Source organism: Haliotis rubra, unplaced genomic scaffold, assembly GCF_003918875.1.
Source record: "Haliotis rubra isolate DU_JTF1 unplaced genomic scaffold, ASM391887v1 Scf247, whole genome shotgun sequence".
In the NCBI taxonomy this organism is placed as follows: domain Eukaryota; kingdom Metazoa; phylum Mollusca; class Gastropoda; order Lepetellida; family Haliotidae; genus Haliotis; species Haliotis rubra.
This window is the reverse complement of record NW_025766525.1, coordinates 1,128,656-1,148,350: the sequence shown is the minus strand read 5'-3', so window position 1 is coordinate 1,148,350 and position 19,695 is coordinate 1,128,656. Positions and strand designations below refer to the sequence as shown.

General features: G+C 39.7%; 1 protein-coding gene across 1 annotated transcript; it reads left to right on the top strand.

The window, feature by feature from the left end:
• The first annotated feature begins 10,875 nt into the window (after positions 1-10,875).
• LOC124279164 (putative per-hexamer repeat protein 5) lies at positions 10,876-11,247 on the top strand. Its single transcript, XM_046714965.1, has one exon. It carries the CDS (start codon positions 10,876-10,878, stop codon positions 11,245-11,247), a length of 372 nt encoding a protein of 123 aa, XP_046570921.1.
• The last annotated feature ends 8,448 nt before the right edge of the window (positions 11,248-19,695 follow it).

The following is a 19,695-nucleotide window of genomic DNA, read 5'->3' as shown; positions in this document are numbered from 1 at the left end:
TGTCTGGGTGTTTAGGAAACTGATATTATACGATTATATCTGAGTAAACACCAGTGCTGCAAACACTCGAGCATACTGCACACACGATAACACACAATCTGTCTTTGAAGTACTGGGGTCAAAACTGTCCAAGGCCAGTTATAATACAGAGTAATATTATACGTAATATTGTAGCACAACACACTGCCAAGTTTGGCCGTGAATATATGCAGCTGAAGATATATATCAGCCAATATTTGCCAGCCAACTGTCGCAAGGATTGGTAGCTCAGTATATCAAGTATCAGTAATATCACGACAGTTAGTGTTATTGCAGTATAAAGTCACACATCGCTGTTTACCACGTAAAACCTACGTGAAACCCATGTGAAACTCACGAACACGCATTCTGTGCAAGCAGGCATTGAATCCCAGACAGGGTAACTTATATTAATCACACACTACCGGAGTAGCTTTGGGCATTCAGAGAGGGACATCAAGTCGGTCATGGTTCACCCTGCACATCAAGTCAATGATTGCTAAACCCTGCACATTAAGTCAATGATTGCTACATAATGCACATAAAGTCAATCATAGCTAAAACCTGCACATTAAGTCAATGATTGCTCAATAATGCACATAAAGTCAATCATTGCTTAAACCCTGCACATCAAGTCAACCATTGCTCAACCCTGAACATCAAGCCAGTCATTGCTAAACCCTGCACATCAAGTCAGTCCTTGCTCAACCCTGCACATTAAGTCAATAATTGCTTAAACCCTGCACATCAAGTCAATCATTTCTCAACCCTGCACATTAAGTCAATCATTGCTCAACCCTGCACATTAAGTCAATGATTGCTCAATAATGCACATAAAGTCAATCATAGCTAAAACCTGCATATAAAGTCAATCATTGCTAACCCTGCACATCAAGTCAATCATTGCTTAAACCCTGCACATCAAGTCAATCATTGCTCATTCCTGCACATCAAGCCAGTCATTGCTAAACCCTGCACATCAAGTCAATGATTGCTACATAATGCACATCAAGTCAATCATTGCTCAACCCTGCACATCAAGTCAATGATTGCTACATAATGCACATCAAGTCAATCATTGCTCAACCCTGCACATTAAGTCAATGATTGCTCAATAATGCACATAAAGTCAATCATAACTAAAACCTGCATATAAAGTCAATCATTGCTAACCCTGCACATCAAGTCAATCATTGCTTAAACCCTGCACATAAAGTCAATCATTGCTAAACCCTGCACATCAAGTCAATCATTTCTCAACCCTGCACATCAAGTCAATAATTGCTCATTCCTGCACATAAAGTCAATCAAGGCTCAACCCTGGACATCAAGTCAATCATTGCTCAACCCTGAACATCAAGTCAATCATTGCTTAAACCCTGCACATCAAGTCAACCATTGCTCAACCCTGAACATCAAGCCAGTCATTGCTAAACCCTGCACATCAAGTCAGTCCTTGCTCAACCCTGCACATTAAGTCAATAATTGCTTAAACCCTGCACATCAAGTCAATCATTTCTCAACCCTGCACATCAAGTCAATAATTGCTCATTCCTGCACATTAAGTCAATCAAGGCTCAACCCTGCACATCAAGTCAATGATTGCTACATAATGCACATCAAGTCAATCATTGCTCAACCCTGCACATCAAGTCAATGATTGCTACATAATGCACATCAAGTCAAAGATTGCTCAACCCTGCACATTAAGTCAATGCTTGCTCAATAATGCACATAAAGTCAATCATTGCTAAAACCTGCACATCAAAGTCAATCATTGCTAAAACCTGCACATCAAGTCAACCATTGCTTAAACCCTGAACATCAAGTCAATCATTGCTAAACCCTGCACATCAAGTCAGTCCTTGCTCAACCCTGCACATTAAGTCAATAATTGCTTAAACCCTGCACATCAAGTCAATCATTTCTCAACCCTGCACATCAAGTCAATAATTGCTCATTCCTGCACATAAAGTCAATCAAGGCTCAACCCTGAACATCAAGTCAATCATTGCTCAACCCTGAACATCAAGTCAATCATTGTTCATGCATCGACCACTGCCTCCCGGACTCCGTCAAAGTGACATTGGTATACATGTAGGCGGAATGTTGCTAATGGCATTCACTTGTCACTTAGCACCAAGGACATCAACCGAACTACCAGAACATCTACCAAGCGGTCCAACCATCTCTGCTCTTCAGATCTGTTGTCAGTTGTATTTAACAGTATATAGTGTTCAGTAAATGTTCTTTATCCAGAAGCCATAGGTTTGGAATAGACGGGCCACTTGATCCGCAGATGGCAGAAAACGTTGTTGGCGACCTAGTGGTATGCCCAGGCCCTCGATATTGGGCAGTATAGAAGGTCAGAAGTGTCAGAGGGTGGGGTGGTATCACACATCACAAGCCAACTGATCTAGTTTTCGTCAATGGAAACTTGGCTCGCCAGCGATATGGTGACCAAATTTTGCGACCGGTTGTTCTTCTATTCATTGGAAAATTAGCTGCAGAAATTTAGAACTGGAAGAGAACAATTACCAGACATCGTCTCGAGGTCGTCACTGATTATTTCTTCCGGCATACAACATTGGACTGGTCCGCTAAGTCCTCTGAAATGTCCCCAAAAGACCACCCGTGGGATGTTCTCAGAAAGAGAATGTACCTAGACACGCAACACCCACCAACGTTACGGAGTTTCTGGTAGCTGTTTGGACGTCATGGCGACCCACACCAAGGGTAACCGGACGCAAGTATGCCATGACGGCGTCGTGTATCGACCAAAATCTTATATATTCCAGATGTTGGCCTACAAGTCCGACATTGTTTCACAGTACACCTTTACTATCATATTTAAGCTACCCTATTTTTGTCGTTAATATATGACATATTTCCATATAAACAGGAATGAAAACTTTAACCTTTAGCTGTGGTAGAATATAGACACCGCGACATTGAGATCCCCATTGGAATGAGAAGGTACTGCACTAATGTTTGTGTAGCTGAAGCCCAATCAGCCCTGGTGAAGTATAACACGAGTGTTGAGGCGGACACTGTGTTCCTGCAACTGAGTTGACAGTGTCTCCATACAGCCACAGGGCCGTGTCCTGGACGATGGATGATGCACATGTCGACGGAGAGTGATGGAAAAACCATGCTAGGAGCCTGGTAATGATGTCCCGCGGAGCCCCGTCATCTATCACAGCTGCAGCTGATCAATGATCCACTTGTCAAGATACACGCCATAACATGCAATTTGCTCCTGCACAACTGCTTGTTTTCTCCCATTTTGCTGGAAACTTGTTATTTTATGGCAAGAATTGACCTGTTTTTAAGAGTTCTTGTGCGTAGTATCACCCTATCCCCTCTTCCCTCATTGCCAGAAAGTGGTTCTTGTTTAAGATGAACCAGAGATGAACGTTCTTCGCAGTCGCTGCATCGTGGGCATCTTGTTTACCGAAGTCTCCCCGTCATACACTGGGATCAACCGTCGATCACGTGCGCACCCCTACCCCCACCCCGCCTCTTTTTTTGTCCTGAAACTTTATTAAACGACCATTGAAACTCTCGTGAAAACAGGAGAAAATGAAGTGTGCAAACCCACCCCACCCCACCCCACCCCCTCACCACACACACACACACACACACACACACACACACACACACACACACACAAACACACACACACACACACAAAGTGTGCATCCCCCTTTCTCAAAAAGCTGTATCCGCCCCTGAATCAAGTTATCAGTCAAACTTTCAAAGTTAGGAAGTTTCATAATGACCACAAGTGGAATACAAATCTATCCTTTCACGGAAGTTTTATATCCGATGTATCATAGCCTCTTTATCTAAAACATACCCCCATAACTATATAAGGGAATAAAGCATACGGAAGATGATATGATATAGGGAATATAGCATACGAAAGATGATATGATGAAGGGAATATAGCATACGGAAGACGATATGATATAGGGACTATAGCATACGGAAGATGATATGATATAGGGACTATAGCATACGGAAGATGATATGATGAAGGGACAATAGCATACAGAAGACGATATGATATAGGGACTATAGCATACAGAAGATGATATGATGAAGGGACTATAGCATACAGAAGACGATATGATGTAGGGAACATAGAATACGGAAGATGATATGATGTAGGGAACATAGAATACGGAAGATGATATGATGTAGGTAATAAAGCATACAGCAAAAGACACGATGTAGGACATAGAATACGGAAGATGATATGATGTAGGGAACATAGAATACGGAAGATGATATGATGTAGGGAATATAGCATACAGCAAATGACACGATGTAGGGACTATAGCATACAGAAGACGATATGATGTAGGGAACATAGACGGAAGATGATATGATGTAGGGAATATAGTATACAGCAAAAGACACGATATAGGGAATATACTCTACGGAAGATGATATGATGTAGGGAACATAGAATACGGAAGATGATATGATGTAGGTAATATAAAATAAGGAAGATGATATGATGTAGGGAACATAGAATACGGAAGATGATATGAAGTAGGTAATATAGCATACAGCAAATGACACGATGTAGGGAATATAGAATACGGAAGATGATATGATGTAGGGGACATAGAATACGGAAGATGATATGATGTAGGTAATATAAAATAAGGAAGATGATATGATGTAGGGAACATAGAATACGGAAGATGATATGATGTAGGGAATATATCAAACGGAAGATGATATGACGTAGTGAATATAGCATACGGAAGATGATATGATGTAGGTAATATAGCATACTTAAGGTGATATGATATAGGGACTATAGCATACGGAAGATGATATGATGTAGGTAATATAGAATACGGAAGATGATATGATGTAGGGAATATACTCTACGGAAGATGATATGATGTACGTAATATAGAATACGGAAGATGATATGATGTAGGGAATATAGCATACGGAAGATGATATTATATAGGGAATATAGCATACGGAAGATGATATGATGTAGGTAATATAGAATACGGAAGATGATATGATGTAGGTAATATAGCATACTTAAGATGATATGATATAGGGAATATAGCATACGGAAGATGATGTGATGTACGTAATATAGAATACGGAAGATGATATGATGTAGGGAACATATAATACGGAAGATGATATGATGTAGGTAATATAGCATACAGCAAATGACACGATGTAGGGAACATAGAATACGGAAGATGATATGATGTAGGGAACATAGAATACGGAAGATGATATGATGTAGGGAATATAGCATACAGCAAATGACACGATGTAGGGACTATAGCATACAGAAGACGATATGATGTAGGGAACATAGAATACGGAAGATGATATGATGTAGGGAATATAGTATACAGCAAAAGACACGATGTAGGGAATATAATCTCCGGAAGATGATATGATGTAGGGAACATAGAATACGGAAGATGATATGATGTAGGTAATATAAAATAAGGAAGATGATATGATGTAGGGAACATAGAATACGGAAGATGATATGATGTAGGTAATATAGCATACAGCAAATGACACGATGTAGGGAATATAGCATACGGAAGATGATATGATGTAGGGGACATAGAATACGGAAGATGATATGATGTAGGTAATATAAAATAAGGAAGATGATATGATGTAGGGAACATAGAATACGGAAGATGATATGATGTAGGGAATATATCAAACGGAAGATGATATGACGTAGTGAATATAGCATACGGAAGATGATATGATGTAGGTAATATAGCATACTTAAGATGATATGATATAGGGACTATAGCATACGGAAGATGATATGATGTAGGTAATATAGAATACGGAAGATGATATGATGTAGGGAATATACTCTACGGAAGATGATATGATGTACGTAATATAGAATACGGAAGATGATATGATGTAGGGAATATAGCATACGGAAGATGATATTATATAGGGAATATAGCATACGAAAGATGATATGATGTAGGTAATATAGAATACGGAAGATGATATGATGTAGGTAATATAGCATACTTAAGATGGTATGATATAGGGAATATAGCATACGGAAGATGATATGATGTAGGTAATATAGAATACGGAAGATGATATGATGTAGGGAATATAGCATACGGAAGATGATGTGATGTACGTAATATAGAATACGGAAGATGATATGATGTAGGGAACATAGAATACGGAAGATGATATGACGTAGGGAATATGCATTGAGTAGGCACATCAACCAATAACATGCAACCATTAGGCACACCAATCAATTATATGCAGGGATAAGGCACACCAATCAATTATATGCAGGGATAAGGCAAACCAATCACTGATATTCAGGGATAAGGCACACCAATCAATAATATGCAGGGATAAGGCAAACCAATCATTTACATGCAGGGATAAGGCACACCAGTAAATGATATGCAGGGATAAGGCACACCAATCAATAAAATGCAGGGATTAGGCACACCAATCAATTATATGCAGGGACAAGGCACACAAGTCAATGATATGCAGGGATAAGGCACACCAATCAATAAAATGCAGGGATTAGGCACACCAATCAATGATATGCAGGGATAAGGCACACCAATCAATGATATGCAGGGATTAGGCACACCAATCAATAAAATGCAGGGATTAGGCACACCAATCAATGATATGCAGGGATAAGGCACACCAGTCAATGATATGCAGGGATAAAGTACACCAATCAATGATATGCAGGGATAAGGCACACCAACCAATGATATGTCGGGATAAGGCACACCAACCAATGATATGTCGGGATAAGGCACACCAACCAATGATATGCAGGGATAAGGCACACCAACCAATGATATGCAGGGATAAGGCACACCAACCAATGATATGCAGGGATAAGGCACACCAACCAATGATATACAGGCATTAGGCACATCAATCAATAATATACAGGGATAAGGCACATCAATCAATGATATGCAGGGATTAGGCACACCAATCAATTAAATGCAGGGATTAGGCACACCAGTTAATGATATGCAGGGATAAGGCGCACCAACCAATGATATGTAGGGATAAGGCACACCAACCAATGATATGTCGGGATAAGGCACACCAACCAATGATATGCAGGGATAAGGCACACCAATCAATGATATGCAGGGATAAGGCACACCAACCAATGATATGCAGGGATTAGGCACACCAATCAATGATATGCAGGGATTAGGCACACCAATCAATGATATGCAGGGATAAGGCACACCAACCAATGATATGCAGGGATTAGGCACACCAATCAATGATATGCAGGGATAAGGCACACCAATCAATGATATGCAGGGATAAGGCACATCAATCAATGATATGCAGGGATTAGGCACATCAATCAATTATATCCAGGGATTAGGCATATCAATCAATTATATGCAGGGATAAGGCACACCAATCAATGATATGCAGGGATTAGGCACACCAATCAATGAAATGCAGGGATTAGGCACATCAATCAATGATATGCAGGGATAAGGCTCACCAATCAATGACATGCAGGGATTAGGCACACCAATCAATGATATGCAGGGATTAGGCAAATTAATCAATGATATGCAGGGATTAGGCACATCAATCAATGATATGCAGGGATTAGGGACACCAACCAATAATATGCAGGGATTTGGCACACCAATCAATAATATGCAGGGATAACGCACACCCGTCAATGATGTGCAGGGATTAGGCACATCAATCAATGATATGCAGGGATTAGGGACACCAACCAATAATATGCAGGGGTTAGGCACACCAATCAATAATATGCAGGGGTAAGGCACACCAATCAATGTTATGCAGGATTAGACACACCAGTCAATGATATGCAGGGATTAGGCACACCAACCACTAATATGCAATGATTAGGCACACCAATCAATGTTATGCAGGGATAAGGCACACCCGTCAATGATATGCAGGGATAAGGCACACCAATCAATGTTATGTAGGGATAAAGCACACCAGTTAATGATATGCAGGGATAAGGCACACCAGTCAATGATTTGCAGAGAATAGGCACATCAATCAATAATATGCAGGGATAAGGCACACCAATCAATGATATGCAGGGATTAGGCACACCAATCAATTATATGCAGGGATGAGGCACACCAGTCAATAATATGCAGGGATGAGTCACACCAACCAATGATATGTCAGGATAAGGCACACAATCAATGATATGCAGGGATTAGGGGCAGGATTTAGGCACATCAATCAATTATATGCAGGGATTAGGCACACCAATCAATTATATGCAGGGATGAGGCACACCAGTCAATAATATGCAGGGATGAGTCACACCAACCAATGATATGTCAGGATAAGGCACACCAATCAATGATATGCAGGGATTAGGCACACCAATCAATTATATGCAGGGATTAGGCACACCAATCAATGATAAGCAGGGATTAGGCACACCAGTCAATGATATGCAGGGATAAGGCACCCCAACCAATGATATGCTGGGATAAGGCACACCAACCAATAATATGCAGGGATAAGGCACACTAATCAATTATATGCAGGGATTAGGCACACAAATCAATGATACGCTGGGATAAGGCACACCAACCAATAATATGCAGGAATAAGGCACACCAATCAAAAATATGCAGGGATAAGGTACACCAGTCAATGATAATGCAGGGATAAGGCACTCCAATCAATGATATGTCGGGATTAGGCACACCAGTCAATGATATGCAGGGATTAGGCATACTAATCAAAAATATGCAGGGATAAGGCACACCAGTCGATGATAATGCAGGGATAAGGCACTCCAATCAATGATATGCAGGGATAAGACACACCAATCAATGATATGCAGGGATTAGGCACACCGATCAATTATATGCAGGGATTAGGCACATCAATCAATTATATGCAGGGATTAGGCACACCAGTTAATGATATGCAGGGATAAGGCACTCCAAACAATGATATGCAGGGATTAGGCACACCAATCAATGATATGCAGGGATAAGGCACACCAACCAATGATATGCTGGGATAAGGCACACCAACCAATAATATGCAGGGATAAGGCACACCAATCAATGATAATGCAGGGATAAGGCACTCCAATCAATGATATGTCGGGATTAGGCACACCAGTCAATGATATGCAGGGATTAGGCATACTAATAAAAAATATGCAGGGATAAGGCACACCAGTCAATGATATGCAGGGATAAGGCACCCAACCAATAATATGCAGGGATAAGGCACACCAATCAATGATATGTCGGGATGAGGCACACCAATCAATGATATGCATTAGCAGCAGGGATAAGGCACACCAGTCAATGATATGCAGGGATAAAGCACCCCAACCACTAATATGCAGGGATTAGGCACACCAATCAATAATATGCAGGGATAAGGCACACCCGTCAATGATATTCAAGGATAAGGCACACCAATCAACGTTATGCAGGGATTAGGCACACCAACCAATGATAAGTCGGGATAAGGCACACCAATCAACGATATGCAGGGGTTAGGGACACCAATCAATGATATGCAGGCATTAGACACATCAATCAATATTATGCAGGGATAAAGCCCACCACTACATGATATGCAGGGATTAGGCACACCAATGAATTATATGCAGTGATTAGGCACACTCGTCAATGATATGCAAGGATAAGGCACACCAATCAATGTCATGCAGGGATTAGGCACACCAGTCAATGATATGCAGGGATATGGCACACCAGTCAATGGTATGCAGGGATAAGGCACACCAATCAATGATATGCAGGCATTAGGCACACCAACCAATAATATGCAAGGATTTGGCACACCAATCAATGATATGCAGGTATTAGGCACACCAACCAATAATATGCAGGGATAAGGCAAACCAATCATTGATATGCAGTGATAAGGCACACCAACCTGTAATATGCAGGGATTAGGCACACCAATCAATAATATGCAGGGATTAGGCACACGAATCAATGATATGCAGGGATAAGGCACACCAGTTAATGATATGCAGGGATAAGGCACTCCAATCAATGATTTTCAGGGATTAGGCTCACCAATCAATGATATGCAGGGATTAATCACACCAATCAATGATATGCAGGGATTAGGCACACCAGTCAATGATATGCAGGGATAAGGCACACCAGTCTATGATGTGTAGGGATAAGGCACACCAGTCAATGATATGCAGGGATAAGGCACGCCGACCAATAATATGCAGGGTTTGGGCACACCAACCAATAATATGCAGGGATAGGGCACACCAATCAATGATATGCAGGGATAAGTCACACACAACATATGGTATTATACATGAAACAAACTTGATCAACTGAGAGCCCATTCCCCAGGTCTGCATCAGTATAGAGTGCCAAAATATAGAATTTTACATTTCTGATTACATGTTGAGAATCTGATATTTCTCATCAAACATATAACGTTTTGCTACAGGTTTAGCCAAGAATAGATGAACAGATATTAATCAATCAACATATTGCGCAATTATACCGCCTGTAAATCGTGTTGATACTGACACCGCATATGTTGCTGCCCACTGCTGCCGTCACATTACTTCACCGTAGTGAAGACACATTCTGTACCAGTATACCTCATGGTCAACAACAAGCCAACGAATCTAAGATCTGTTCCCCACTTCCAGGAATACAGCAAGTCCTGTGTGTGTATATACCCCCAACATATCCCCGTAGTCACACAAGTGGTACAGCATTACAGCAGCATGTTAATCCTACTGGAACCGACACAGGGAAACTATGAACTATGTTAATCCTACCTGGAACCGACACGGGGGAAACAATCAACAATGTTAATCATACCTGGAACCGACACAGCGAAACAATCAACAATGTTAATCCTACTGGAACCGACACGGGGGAAACAATCAACAATGTTAATCCTAGTGGAACCGACACGGGGGAAACAATCAACAATGTTAATCCTAGTGGAACCGACACCGGGGAAACAATCAACAATGTTAATCCTAGTGGAACCGACACGGGGGAAACAATCAACAATGTTAATCCTATTGGAACCGAGACGGGGGAAACAATCAACAATGTTAATCCTACTGGAACCGACACGGGGAAACAATCAGCAATCTTAATCCTACTGGAACCGACACGGGGGAAATAATCAACAATGTTAATCCTACTGGAACCGACACAGGGAAACAATCAACAATGTTAATCCTACTGGAACCGACACGGGGGAAACAATCAACAATGTTAATCCTACTGGAACCGACACGGGGAAACAATCAGCAATCTTAATCCTACTGAAACCGACACGGGGGAAACAATCAACAATGTTAATCCTACTGAAACCGACACGGGGAAACAATCAACAATGTTAATCCTACTGAAACCGACACGGGGAAACAATCAACAATGTTAATCCTACTGGAACCGACACGGGGAAACAATCAACAATGTTAATCCTACTGGAACCGACACAGGGAAACAATCAACAATGTTAATCCTATTGGAACCGAGACGGGGGAAACAATCAACAATGTTAATCCTACTGAAACCGACACGGGGAAACAATCAACAATGTTAATCCTACTGGAACCGACACGGGGAAACAATCAACAATGTTAATCCTACTGGAACCGAGACGGGGGAAACAATCAACAATGTTAATCCTACTGGAACCGACACAGGGAAACTATGAACTACGTTAATCCTACTGGAACCGACACGGGGGAAACAATCAACAATGTTAATCCTACTGAAACGACACGGGGGAAACAATCAACAATGTTAATCCTACTGGAACCGACACGGGGGAAACAATCAACATTGTTAATCCTACTGGAACCGACACGGGGAAACAATCAACAATGTTAATCCTACTGGAACCGACACGAGGGAAACACTTAACAATGTTAATCCTACTGGAACCGACACGGGGAAACAATCAACAATCTTAATCCTACTGGAACCGACACAGGAAAACAATCAACAATCTTAATCCTACTGGAACCGACACGAGGGAAACACTTAACAATGTTAATCCTACTGGGACGACACGGGGGAAACAATCAACAATGTTAATCCTACTGGAACCGACACGGGGGAAACACTTAACAATGTTAATCCTACTGGGACGACACGGGGAAACAATCAACAATGTTAATCCTACTGGGACGACACGGGGGAAACAATCAACAATGTTAATCCTACCTGGAACCGACACGGGGAAACAATCAACAATGTTAATCCTACTGGAACCGACACGGGAGAAACAATCAACAATCTTAATCCTACCTGGAACCGACACGAGGGAAACACTTAACAATGTTAATCCTACTGGAACCGACACAGGAAAACAACCAACAATCTTAATCCTACTGAAACCGACACGGGGAAACACTTAACAATGTTAATCCTACTGGAACCGACACGGGGAAACAATCAACAATGTTAATCCTAGTGGAACCGACACAGGAAAACAATCAACAATCTTAATCCTACTGGAACAGACACGAGGGAAACACTTAACAATGTTAATCCTACTGGGACGACACGGGGGAAACAATCAACAATGTTAATCCTACTGGAACCGACACGGGGAAACAATCAACAATGTTAATCCTACTGGAACCGACACGGGGAAACAATCAACAATGTTAATCCTAGTGGAACCGACACGGGGAAACAATCAACAATGTTAATCCTACTGGAACCGACACGGGGAAACAATCAACAATGTTAATCCTACTGGAACCGACACCGGGAAACAATCAACAATGTTAATCCTACTGGAACCGACACAGGAAAACAATCAACAATCTTAATCCTACTGAAACCGATACAGGAGAAAGAATGAACTATGTTAATCGTGACATGCTGGAATGTCATCCTGAGCAGCGTTAAACCCAACTAGCAACCATTGCAGGCTTACCGATGTGAAGATTCTCTGTTTGATTGACATCATATACCCTGTCTTCATTTTGTCTTTTAAAAAGTTAATATACATATACTGTAAGCCATTAAAAACGCAATTGGTATTTGTTGTCCTGAAACGTACAAAAGTTCTATTGAAGATTTTTTACTGCGATACAGAGGATGTAGGGATAAAAGGCTGTTATTCTGGCCCATTTCGAGTTCGAGTCCCGGAGCATTCCTCTCACATGAACTTTGATACTTAAAACTGAACCTTTGACATTTCTCGTAAACACAACCACATACATGAAACACGTTGTGCACATGCATTACCTGCACCCAGGCCCAAGGAATTGTGTAACTCAATCACTTTGAGAAAATGCCACACTTGACACAAGACGAAAGGAATCAGGTTATCGGTATGGTCAGCCAAGGTGCTTCAGATGTGATGATTGCCAGGCACTTTAATGTGCATCCATCCACAGTAAGTCGACTCACACAACGTTTTCGGGCTACCGGAAGTGTTGCTGATCGTCCGCGACCTGGTGCACCACCTGTGATAACAGCTCGACAAAACCGCAATATCCGAGTTTCACACTTGTGAAATCGGTTCGAAACAGCTGATGATGAGGCAAGGAGGACAATTGGGACAAGTCAACGTCATTTCAGCGCCCAAAAGGTGCAAGACGCCTTGCTGCCTTCAACATCCGGTGTCGTCACCCGTACCGTGGTCCAACCTTATTGCATCGCCACAGACTTGCCAGACAGCGATGGGCAGCAAATCGGGCCAATCTTGGCAACAGGACATGGTCAAGTTTAACTTATCCTTTGCAGATGGACGTCAACAGATTTATCGACGTAAAGGAGAAAGACTTGCGCCAAACTGTGTCCTTGAACATGATCGTTTTGGAGGGGGTGGTGTCATGATCAGACCACAGACCATCAGAGGCTGCAGACCATCCAACAGCTGTTCCTGAGAAATGCGTGTCTTTCAATGCCCAAAAGATTGCGAGCATGTCTTGCAGCGCACGGTGGACACACACGATATTGACTGCAAGTGACCCCTCCTTTGTTTGATGTCGTTGTTGCGTCACTGATGTTGTTGTTGACTGGACATTTTCAGATGAAATTATTCACAGATGTTCACATAAAACATATCTGCCAGTTAGGATTATATATGTTGAAATTAGTGTGAGTAAAGAAAGTATGAATGTCAAATTGCATTTTTAATGGCTTTCAGTATATAATAGCAGCAACAAAATTATAGATTGTCTGTCACTCGTGATCGTAACTAAATGCTCTTAGATATTTACGAGGGTTTTTTAACTCCATCTTCACTGGTTCCATGTCTATAACAGCTGTTGGATAGTGTACTACATGTCTATAACAGCTGTTGGTTAGTGTACTACATGTACTATAACAGCTGTTGGTTAGTGTACTACATGTCTATAACTGCTGTTGGTTAGTGTACTACATGTACTATAACAGCTATTGGTTAGTGTACTACATGTACTATAACAGCTGTTGGTTAGTGTATTACATGTACTATAACAGCTATTGGTTAGTGTACTACATGTACTATAACAGCTGTTGGTTAGTGTACTACATGTCTATAACAGCTATTGGTTAATGTACTACATGTCTATAACATCTATTGGTTAGTGTACTACATGTCTATAACATCTATTGGTTAGTGTACTACGTGTACTATAACAGCTATTGGTTAGTGTACTACATGTACTATAACAGTTGTTGGTTAGTGTACTACATGTACTATAACAGCTATTGGTTAGTGTACTACATGTACTATAACAGCTATTGGTTTGTGTACTACATGTCTATAACAATTATTGGTTAGTGTACTACATGTACTATAACATCTATTGGTTAGTGTACTACATGTACTATAACAGCTTTGGTTAGTGTACTACATGTACTATAACAGTTGTTGGTTAGTGTACTACATGTACTATAACAGCTGTTGGTTAGTGTACTACATGTACTATACGGTTGTTCGTTAGTGTACTACATGTACTATAACATCTATTGGTTAGTGTACTACATGTCTATAACAGCTATTGGTTTGTGTACTACATGTACTATAACAGTTGTTGGTTAGTGTACTACATGTACTATAACATCTATTGGTTAGTGTACTACATGTCTATAACAGCTATTGGTTTGTGTACTACATGTACTATAACAGCTGTTGGTTAGTGTACTACATGTACTATAACAGCTATTGGTTAGTGTACTACATGTCTATAACAGCTATTGGTTAGTGTACTACATGTCCATAACAGCTATTGGTTAGTGTACTAAATAAACTATAACATCTATTGGTTAGTGTACTACATGTCTATAACATCTATTGGTTAGTGTACTACATGTCTATAACAGCTATTGGTTAGTGTACTACATGTCTACAACAGCTATTGGTTAGTGTACTACATGTCTATAACATCTATTGGTTAGTGTACTACATATACTATAACAGCTATTGGTTAGTGTACTGCATGTACTATAACAGTTGTAGGTTAGTGTACTACATGTACTATAACAGCTATTGGTTTGTGTACTACATGTACTATAACAGCTATTGGTTAGTGTACTGCATGTACTATAACATCTATTGGTTAGTGTACTACATGTACTATAACAGCTATTGGTTTGTGTACTACATGTCTATAACAATTATTGGTTAGTGTACTACATGTACTATAACAGCTATTGGTTAGTGTACTGCATGTGCTATAACATCTATTGGTTAGTGTACTACATGTACTATAACAGCTATTGGTTAGTGTACTACATGTACTATAACAGCTATTGGTTTGTGTACTACATGTCTATAACATCTATTGGTTAGTGTACTACATGTACTATAACAGCTATTGGTTAGTGTACTACATGTACTATACGGTTGTTGGTTAGTGTACTACATGTACTATAACAGCTGTTGGTTAGTGTACTACATGTCTATAACAGCTATTGGTTTGTGTACTACATGTACTATAACAGTTGTTGGTTAGTGTACTACATGTACAATAACAGCTATTGGTTAGTGTACTACATGTCTATAACAGCTATTGGTTAGTGTACTACATGTCTATAACAGCTATTGGTTAGTGTACTACATGTCTATAACAGCTATTGGTTAGTGTACTACATGTCTATAACAGCTATTGGTTAGTGTACTACATGTCTATAACAGCTATTGGTTAGTGTACTGCATGTACTATAACAGTTGTTGGTTAGTGTACTACATGTACTATAAGAGCTATTGGTTTGTGTACTACATGTACTATAACATCTATTGGTTAGTGTACTACATGTACTATAACAGCTATTGGTTAGTGTACTACATGTACTATAACAGCTATTGGTTTGTGTACTACATGTCTATAACAATTATTGGTTAGTGTACTACATGTACTATAACATCTATTGGTTAGTGTACTACATGTACTATAACAGCTTTGGTTAGTGTACTACATGTACTATAACAGCTATTGGTTAGTGTACTACATGTACTATACGGTTGTTGGTTAGTGTACTACATGTACTATAACATCTATTGGTTAGTGTACTACATGTCTATAACATCTATTGGTTAGTGTACTACATGTCTATAACAGCTATTGGTTAGTGTACTACATGTCTATAACATCTATTGGTTAGTGTACTACATGTACTATAACAGCTATTGGTTAGTGTACTGCATGTACTATAACAGCTGTTGGTTACTGTACTACATGTACTATAAGAGCTATTGGTTAGTGTACTACATGTACTATAACAGCTTTGGTTAGTGTACTACATGTCTATAACAGCTATTGGTTAGTGTACTACATGTACTATAACAGCTGTTGGTTAGTGTACTACATGTCTATAACATCTATTGGTTAGTGTACTACATGTACTATAACAGCTATTGGTTGGTGTACTACATGTACTATAACAGCTGTTGGTTACTGTACTACATGTACTATAAGAGCTATTGGTTAGTGTACTACATGTCTATAACAGCTATTGGTTAGTGTCCTACCACTACAAAAATAAGTTGGTTTCCGGAACACTGAAACTGAGAAGAATCGACATGGAAACCACCATTTCCAGTTGGTTTCCATGTAGTTCACTATAGTTTCATTGTTGTTTCCATGAAAACTGAAACTGAATTTTGCACCATTTCCGGCTGGTTTCCAGTGCGATTCATTACCCACTCCTCCAAGCAGGATCCAGCTGGTTTCCGTTTTCGTTTATTGTAGGTTTCAACCTGGTTTCCGTGTTTTCGTTTATTGTAGGTTTCAACCTGGTTTCCGTTTTTTCGTTTATTGTAGGTTTCAACCTGGTTTCCATGTTTTCGTTTATTGTAGGTTTCAACCTGGTTTCCATGTTTCCGTTTATTGTAGGTTTCAACCTGGTTTCCATGTTTTAGTTTGTTGTAGGTTTCAACCTGGTTTCCATGTTTAGTTTGTTGTAGGTTTCAACCTGGTTTCCAAGTTTTAACCTAGTTTCCATTAAAACTGAAACTACATTTTGCACCAGTATCTGGATGGTATCCATGTCGGGACTTTACCCACTCGTCCATGGAGGCTCTTGCTGGTGCTTAGTTCATTGTTGTTTCCAACCTAGTTCCCAGCTTATAACCTGGTTTCCATGAAACTGAATCTGTTGTGCCGGACCCTTACAGGCTCCTCCAAAGTGAGTGAGTTAGAATTTAACGTCCCCTGCAATATTTCAGCCATATAGTGACGAGAAATGTTTTACATAAACAAAACAAAATAATTGCTAAATAATCAGTCATCGAAGGACTGTAAAATAACTAGAGTATCACAGATGGAGTGTAAAACTAGCATGAACATGTAAAACTATTTTATTTACGAAGACAATACAATATAAAAACGGGCTATAGATCGCCAACAACTGAAGGTAGATCACCATACTAGGAACCATGCGCTCCTCCAGAAAAGAGGTTGTGCTTCATGCAACACACATACAAAATCAGGTATTTTATACAATTGCACAATGGTAAAACCGTCAGGATGACAAATAAATAACAGAATAAAACACAAAGTCATGATAGGTTTATTTACATTCAACAATTTGCTGATAAACAAATGATATTTGGAATGTTCACATTAATAAATTCACATTTTCAAAATGCATAAATATACTCATGCCAATAATGGTTGTCACCCCTTCAATTTTTTAATTGGAGAGGGGTGTGGGTGGGGGGTGGGGAGGGGTGACAACCATTATTGGCATGAGAATAATTAAAAGCAATATGGGAATAAATAGCAGTGAGTATGGAATGTTTTCCTAAACTCATCAATGTAGATGAATCCATATTATTTGGTTTTCCAATTTGAGAAATGTTAAGTCTTTCCCCAAGAGAGGAAGAACTTTCTGCTTCTTCTTCTCCGGCCAGTCAATCGTTGTCAGGACCTTCTTCCTGATTTCCAGCTTCTGAAAGTTAGAAAACAATAAACAATCAGTACAAACAAGCATTCGTCAACAATTTCGCTAGCTGGAGAAAGGAAAACTGTCCAATGTTCCTTAAGCTTGAGGAAAAATAAACTGTAACCACTGTCCAATAAGCACGAAGTTCAATAAATCAAAACTGATCATTTGACCTGAAAAGTGATAAAAGTTTCAATCGCAGAAGAACTTAGTGAAATTTGTAAGAGTAGAGAGACAAGCGAGAGAAGGACATATTTCCTTAGCTTTGGTTGGACATTTGATGACTGACAAAAAAAGATTTTCTTTCACTAAATAACAGTTGTGACTTATAGAAAACATTGACATTGAATTAATAACATCTCTTAGGAATGCACACTAAATTCATACTATCATTGCCTATTTTTCCGAGAAATTCTCATGTGAAAGCTATAACTTATTTTCTGAATGTTACATACATTATGCTTTGATATTATATGTATAGAACTACGAATTATCCATTATTCTGAAAATAATGTGAAAAGAAATTTTTGGGTTTAAAAAATAATGTGGGGTCATTCTGGCAGACAAGAAATTGAATGGGGTCAAAGGCGGACCTCCATAACTAATATCTCATACTGCTATTGACAATGTGTTTGCAGCTACTATTTAGTGGGGTGTTGTTAATAAATTGTTAATTGATGTGTGCAAGGTGAAATATGTCCAGACCAAAACATAATGTACATTGGCGCTTTACTATGTACTATTTAAAACTCTTTTAGCTGCATATTTCTAATTATACATTGCACGTATTAAACAGTGTTTATTTTGAAAGCTCTTTGGAATATCAGTGTACATTTTCATGAAATTACATTGAAGATCACATATACTCTAGGGGGGTACAATAAATAAATCACTAACTGGCATCGCTATAAATGAAACCCCGTCATTAAAACTACTCACTTCGATCTTTAATCAACTTAAATCTACCTTTTTGACAACAGTGCACAATTCTCACCCGCGAATGAAATTTCAACCAATCAGAGCGGGGCGTCTCTGTGACGTCATATGAGGAATAGATATGAGGGCCGATGCAGAATTCATCTACATTTCAGGGGGTAAATTATCTTGTTTTCAGGTTTGTATAAACCTGAAATCGTGACAACTGTTGTGTAAAATGAAAGCTATATGTTCTCACAATCTTCTGTCATATAATTTTGTCTCCTGCTTTGCCTAGTTTCCGAGTTACAACTTG

Coding starts and splice junctions, on each gene's coding strand:
- LOC124279164 (XM_046714965.1), top strand. CDS start 10,876: ATGTTAATCCTACCTGGAACCGACACGGGGGAAACAATCAACAATGTT.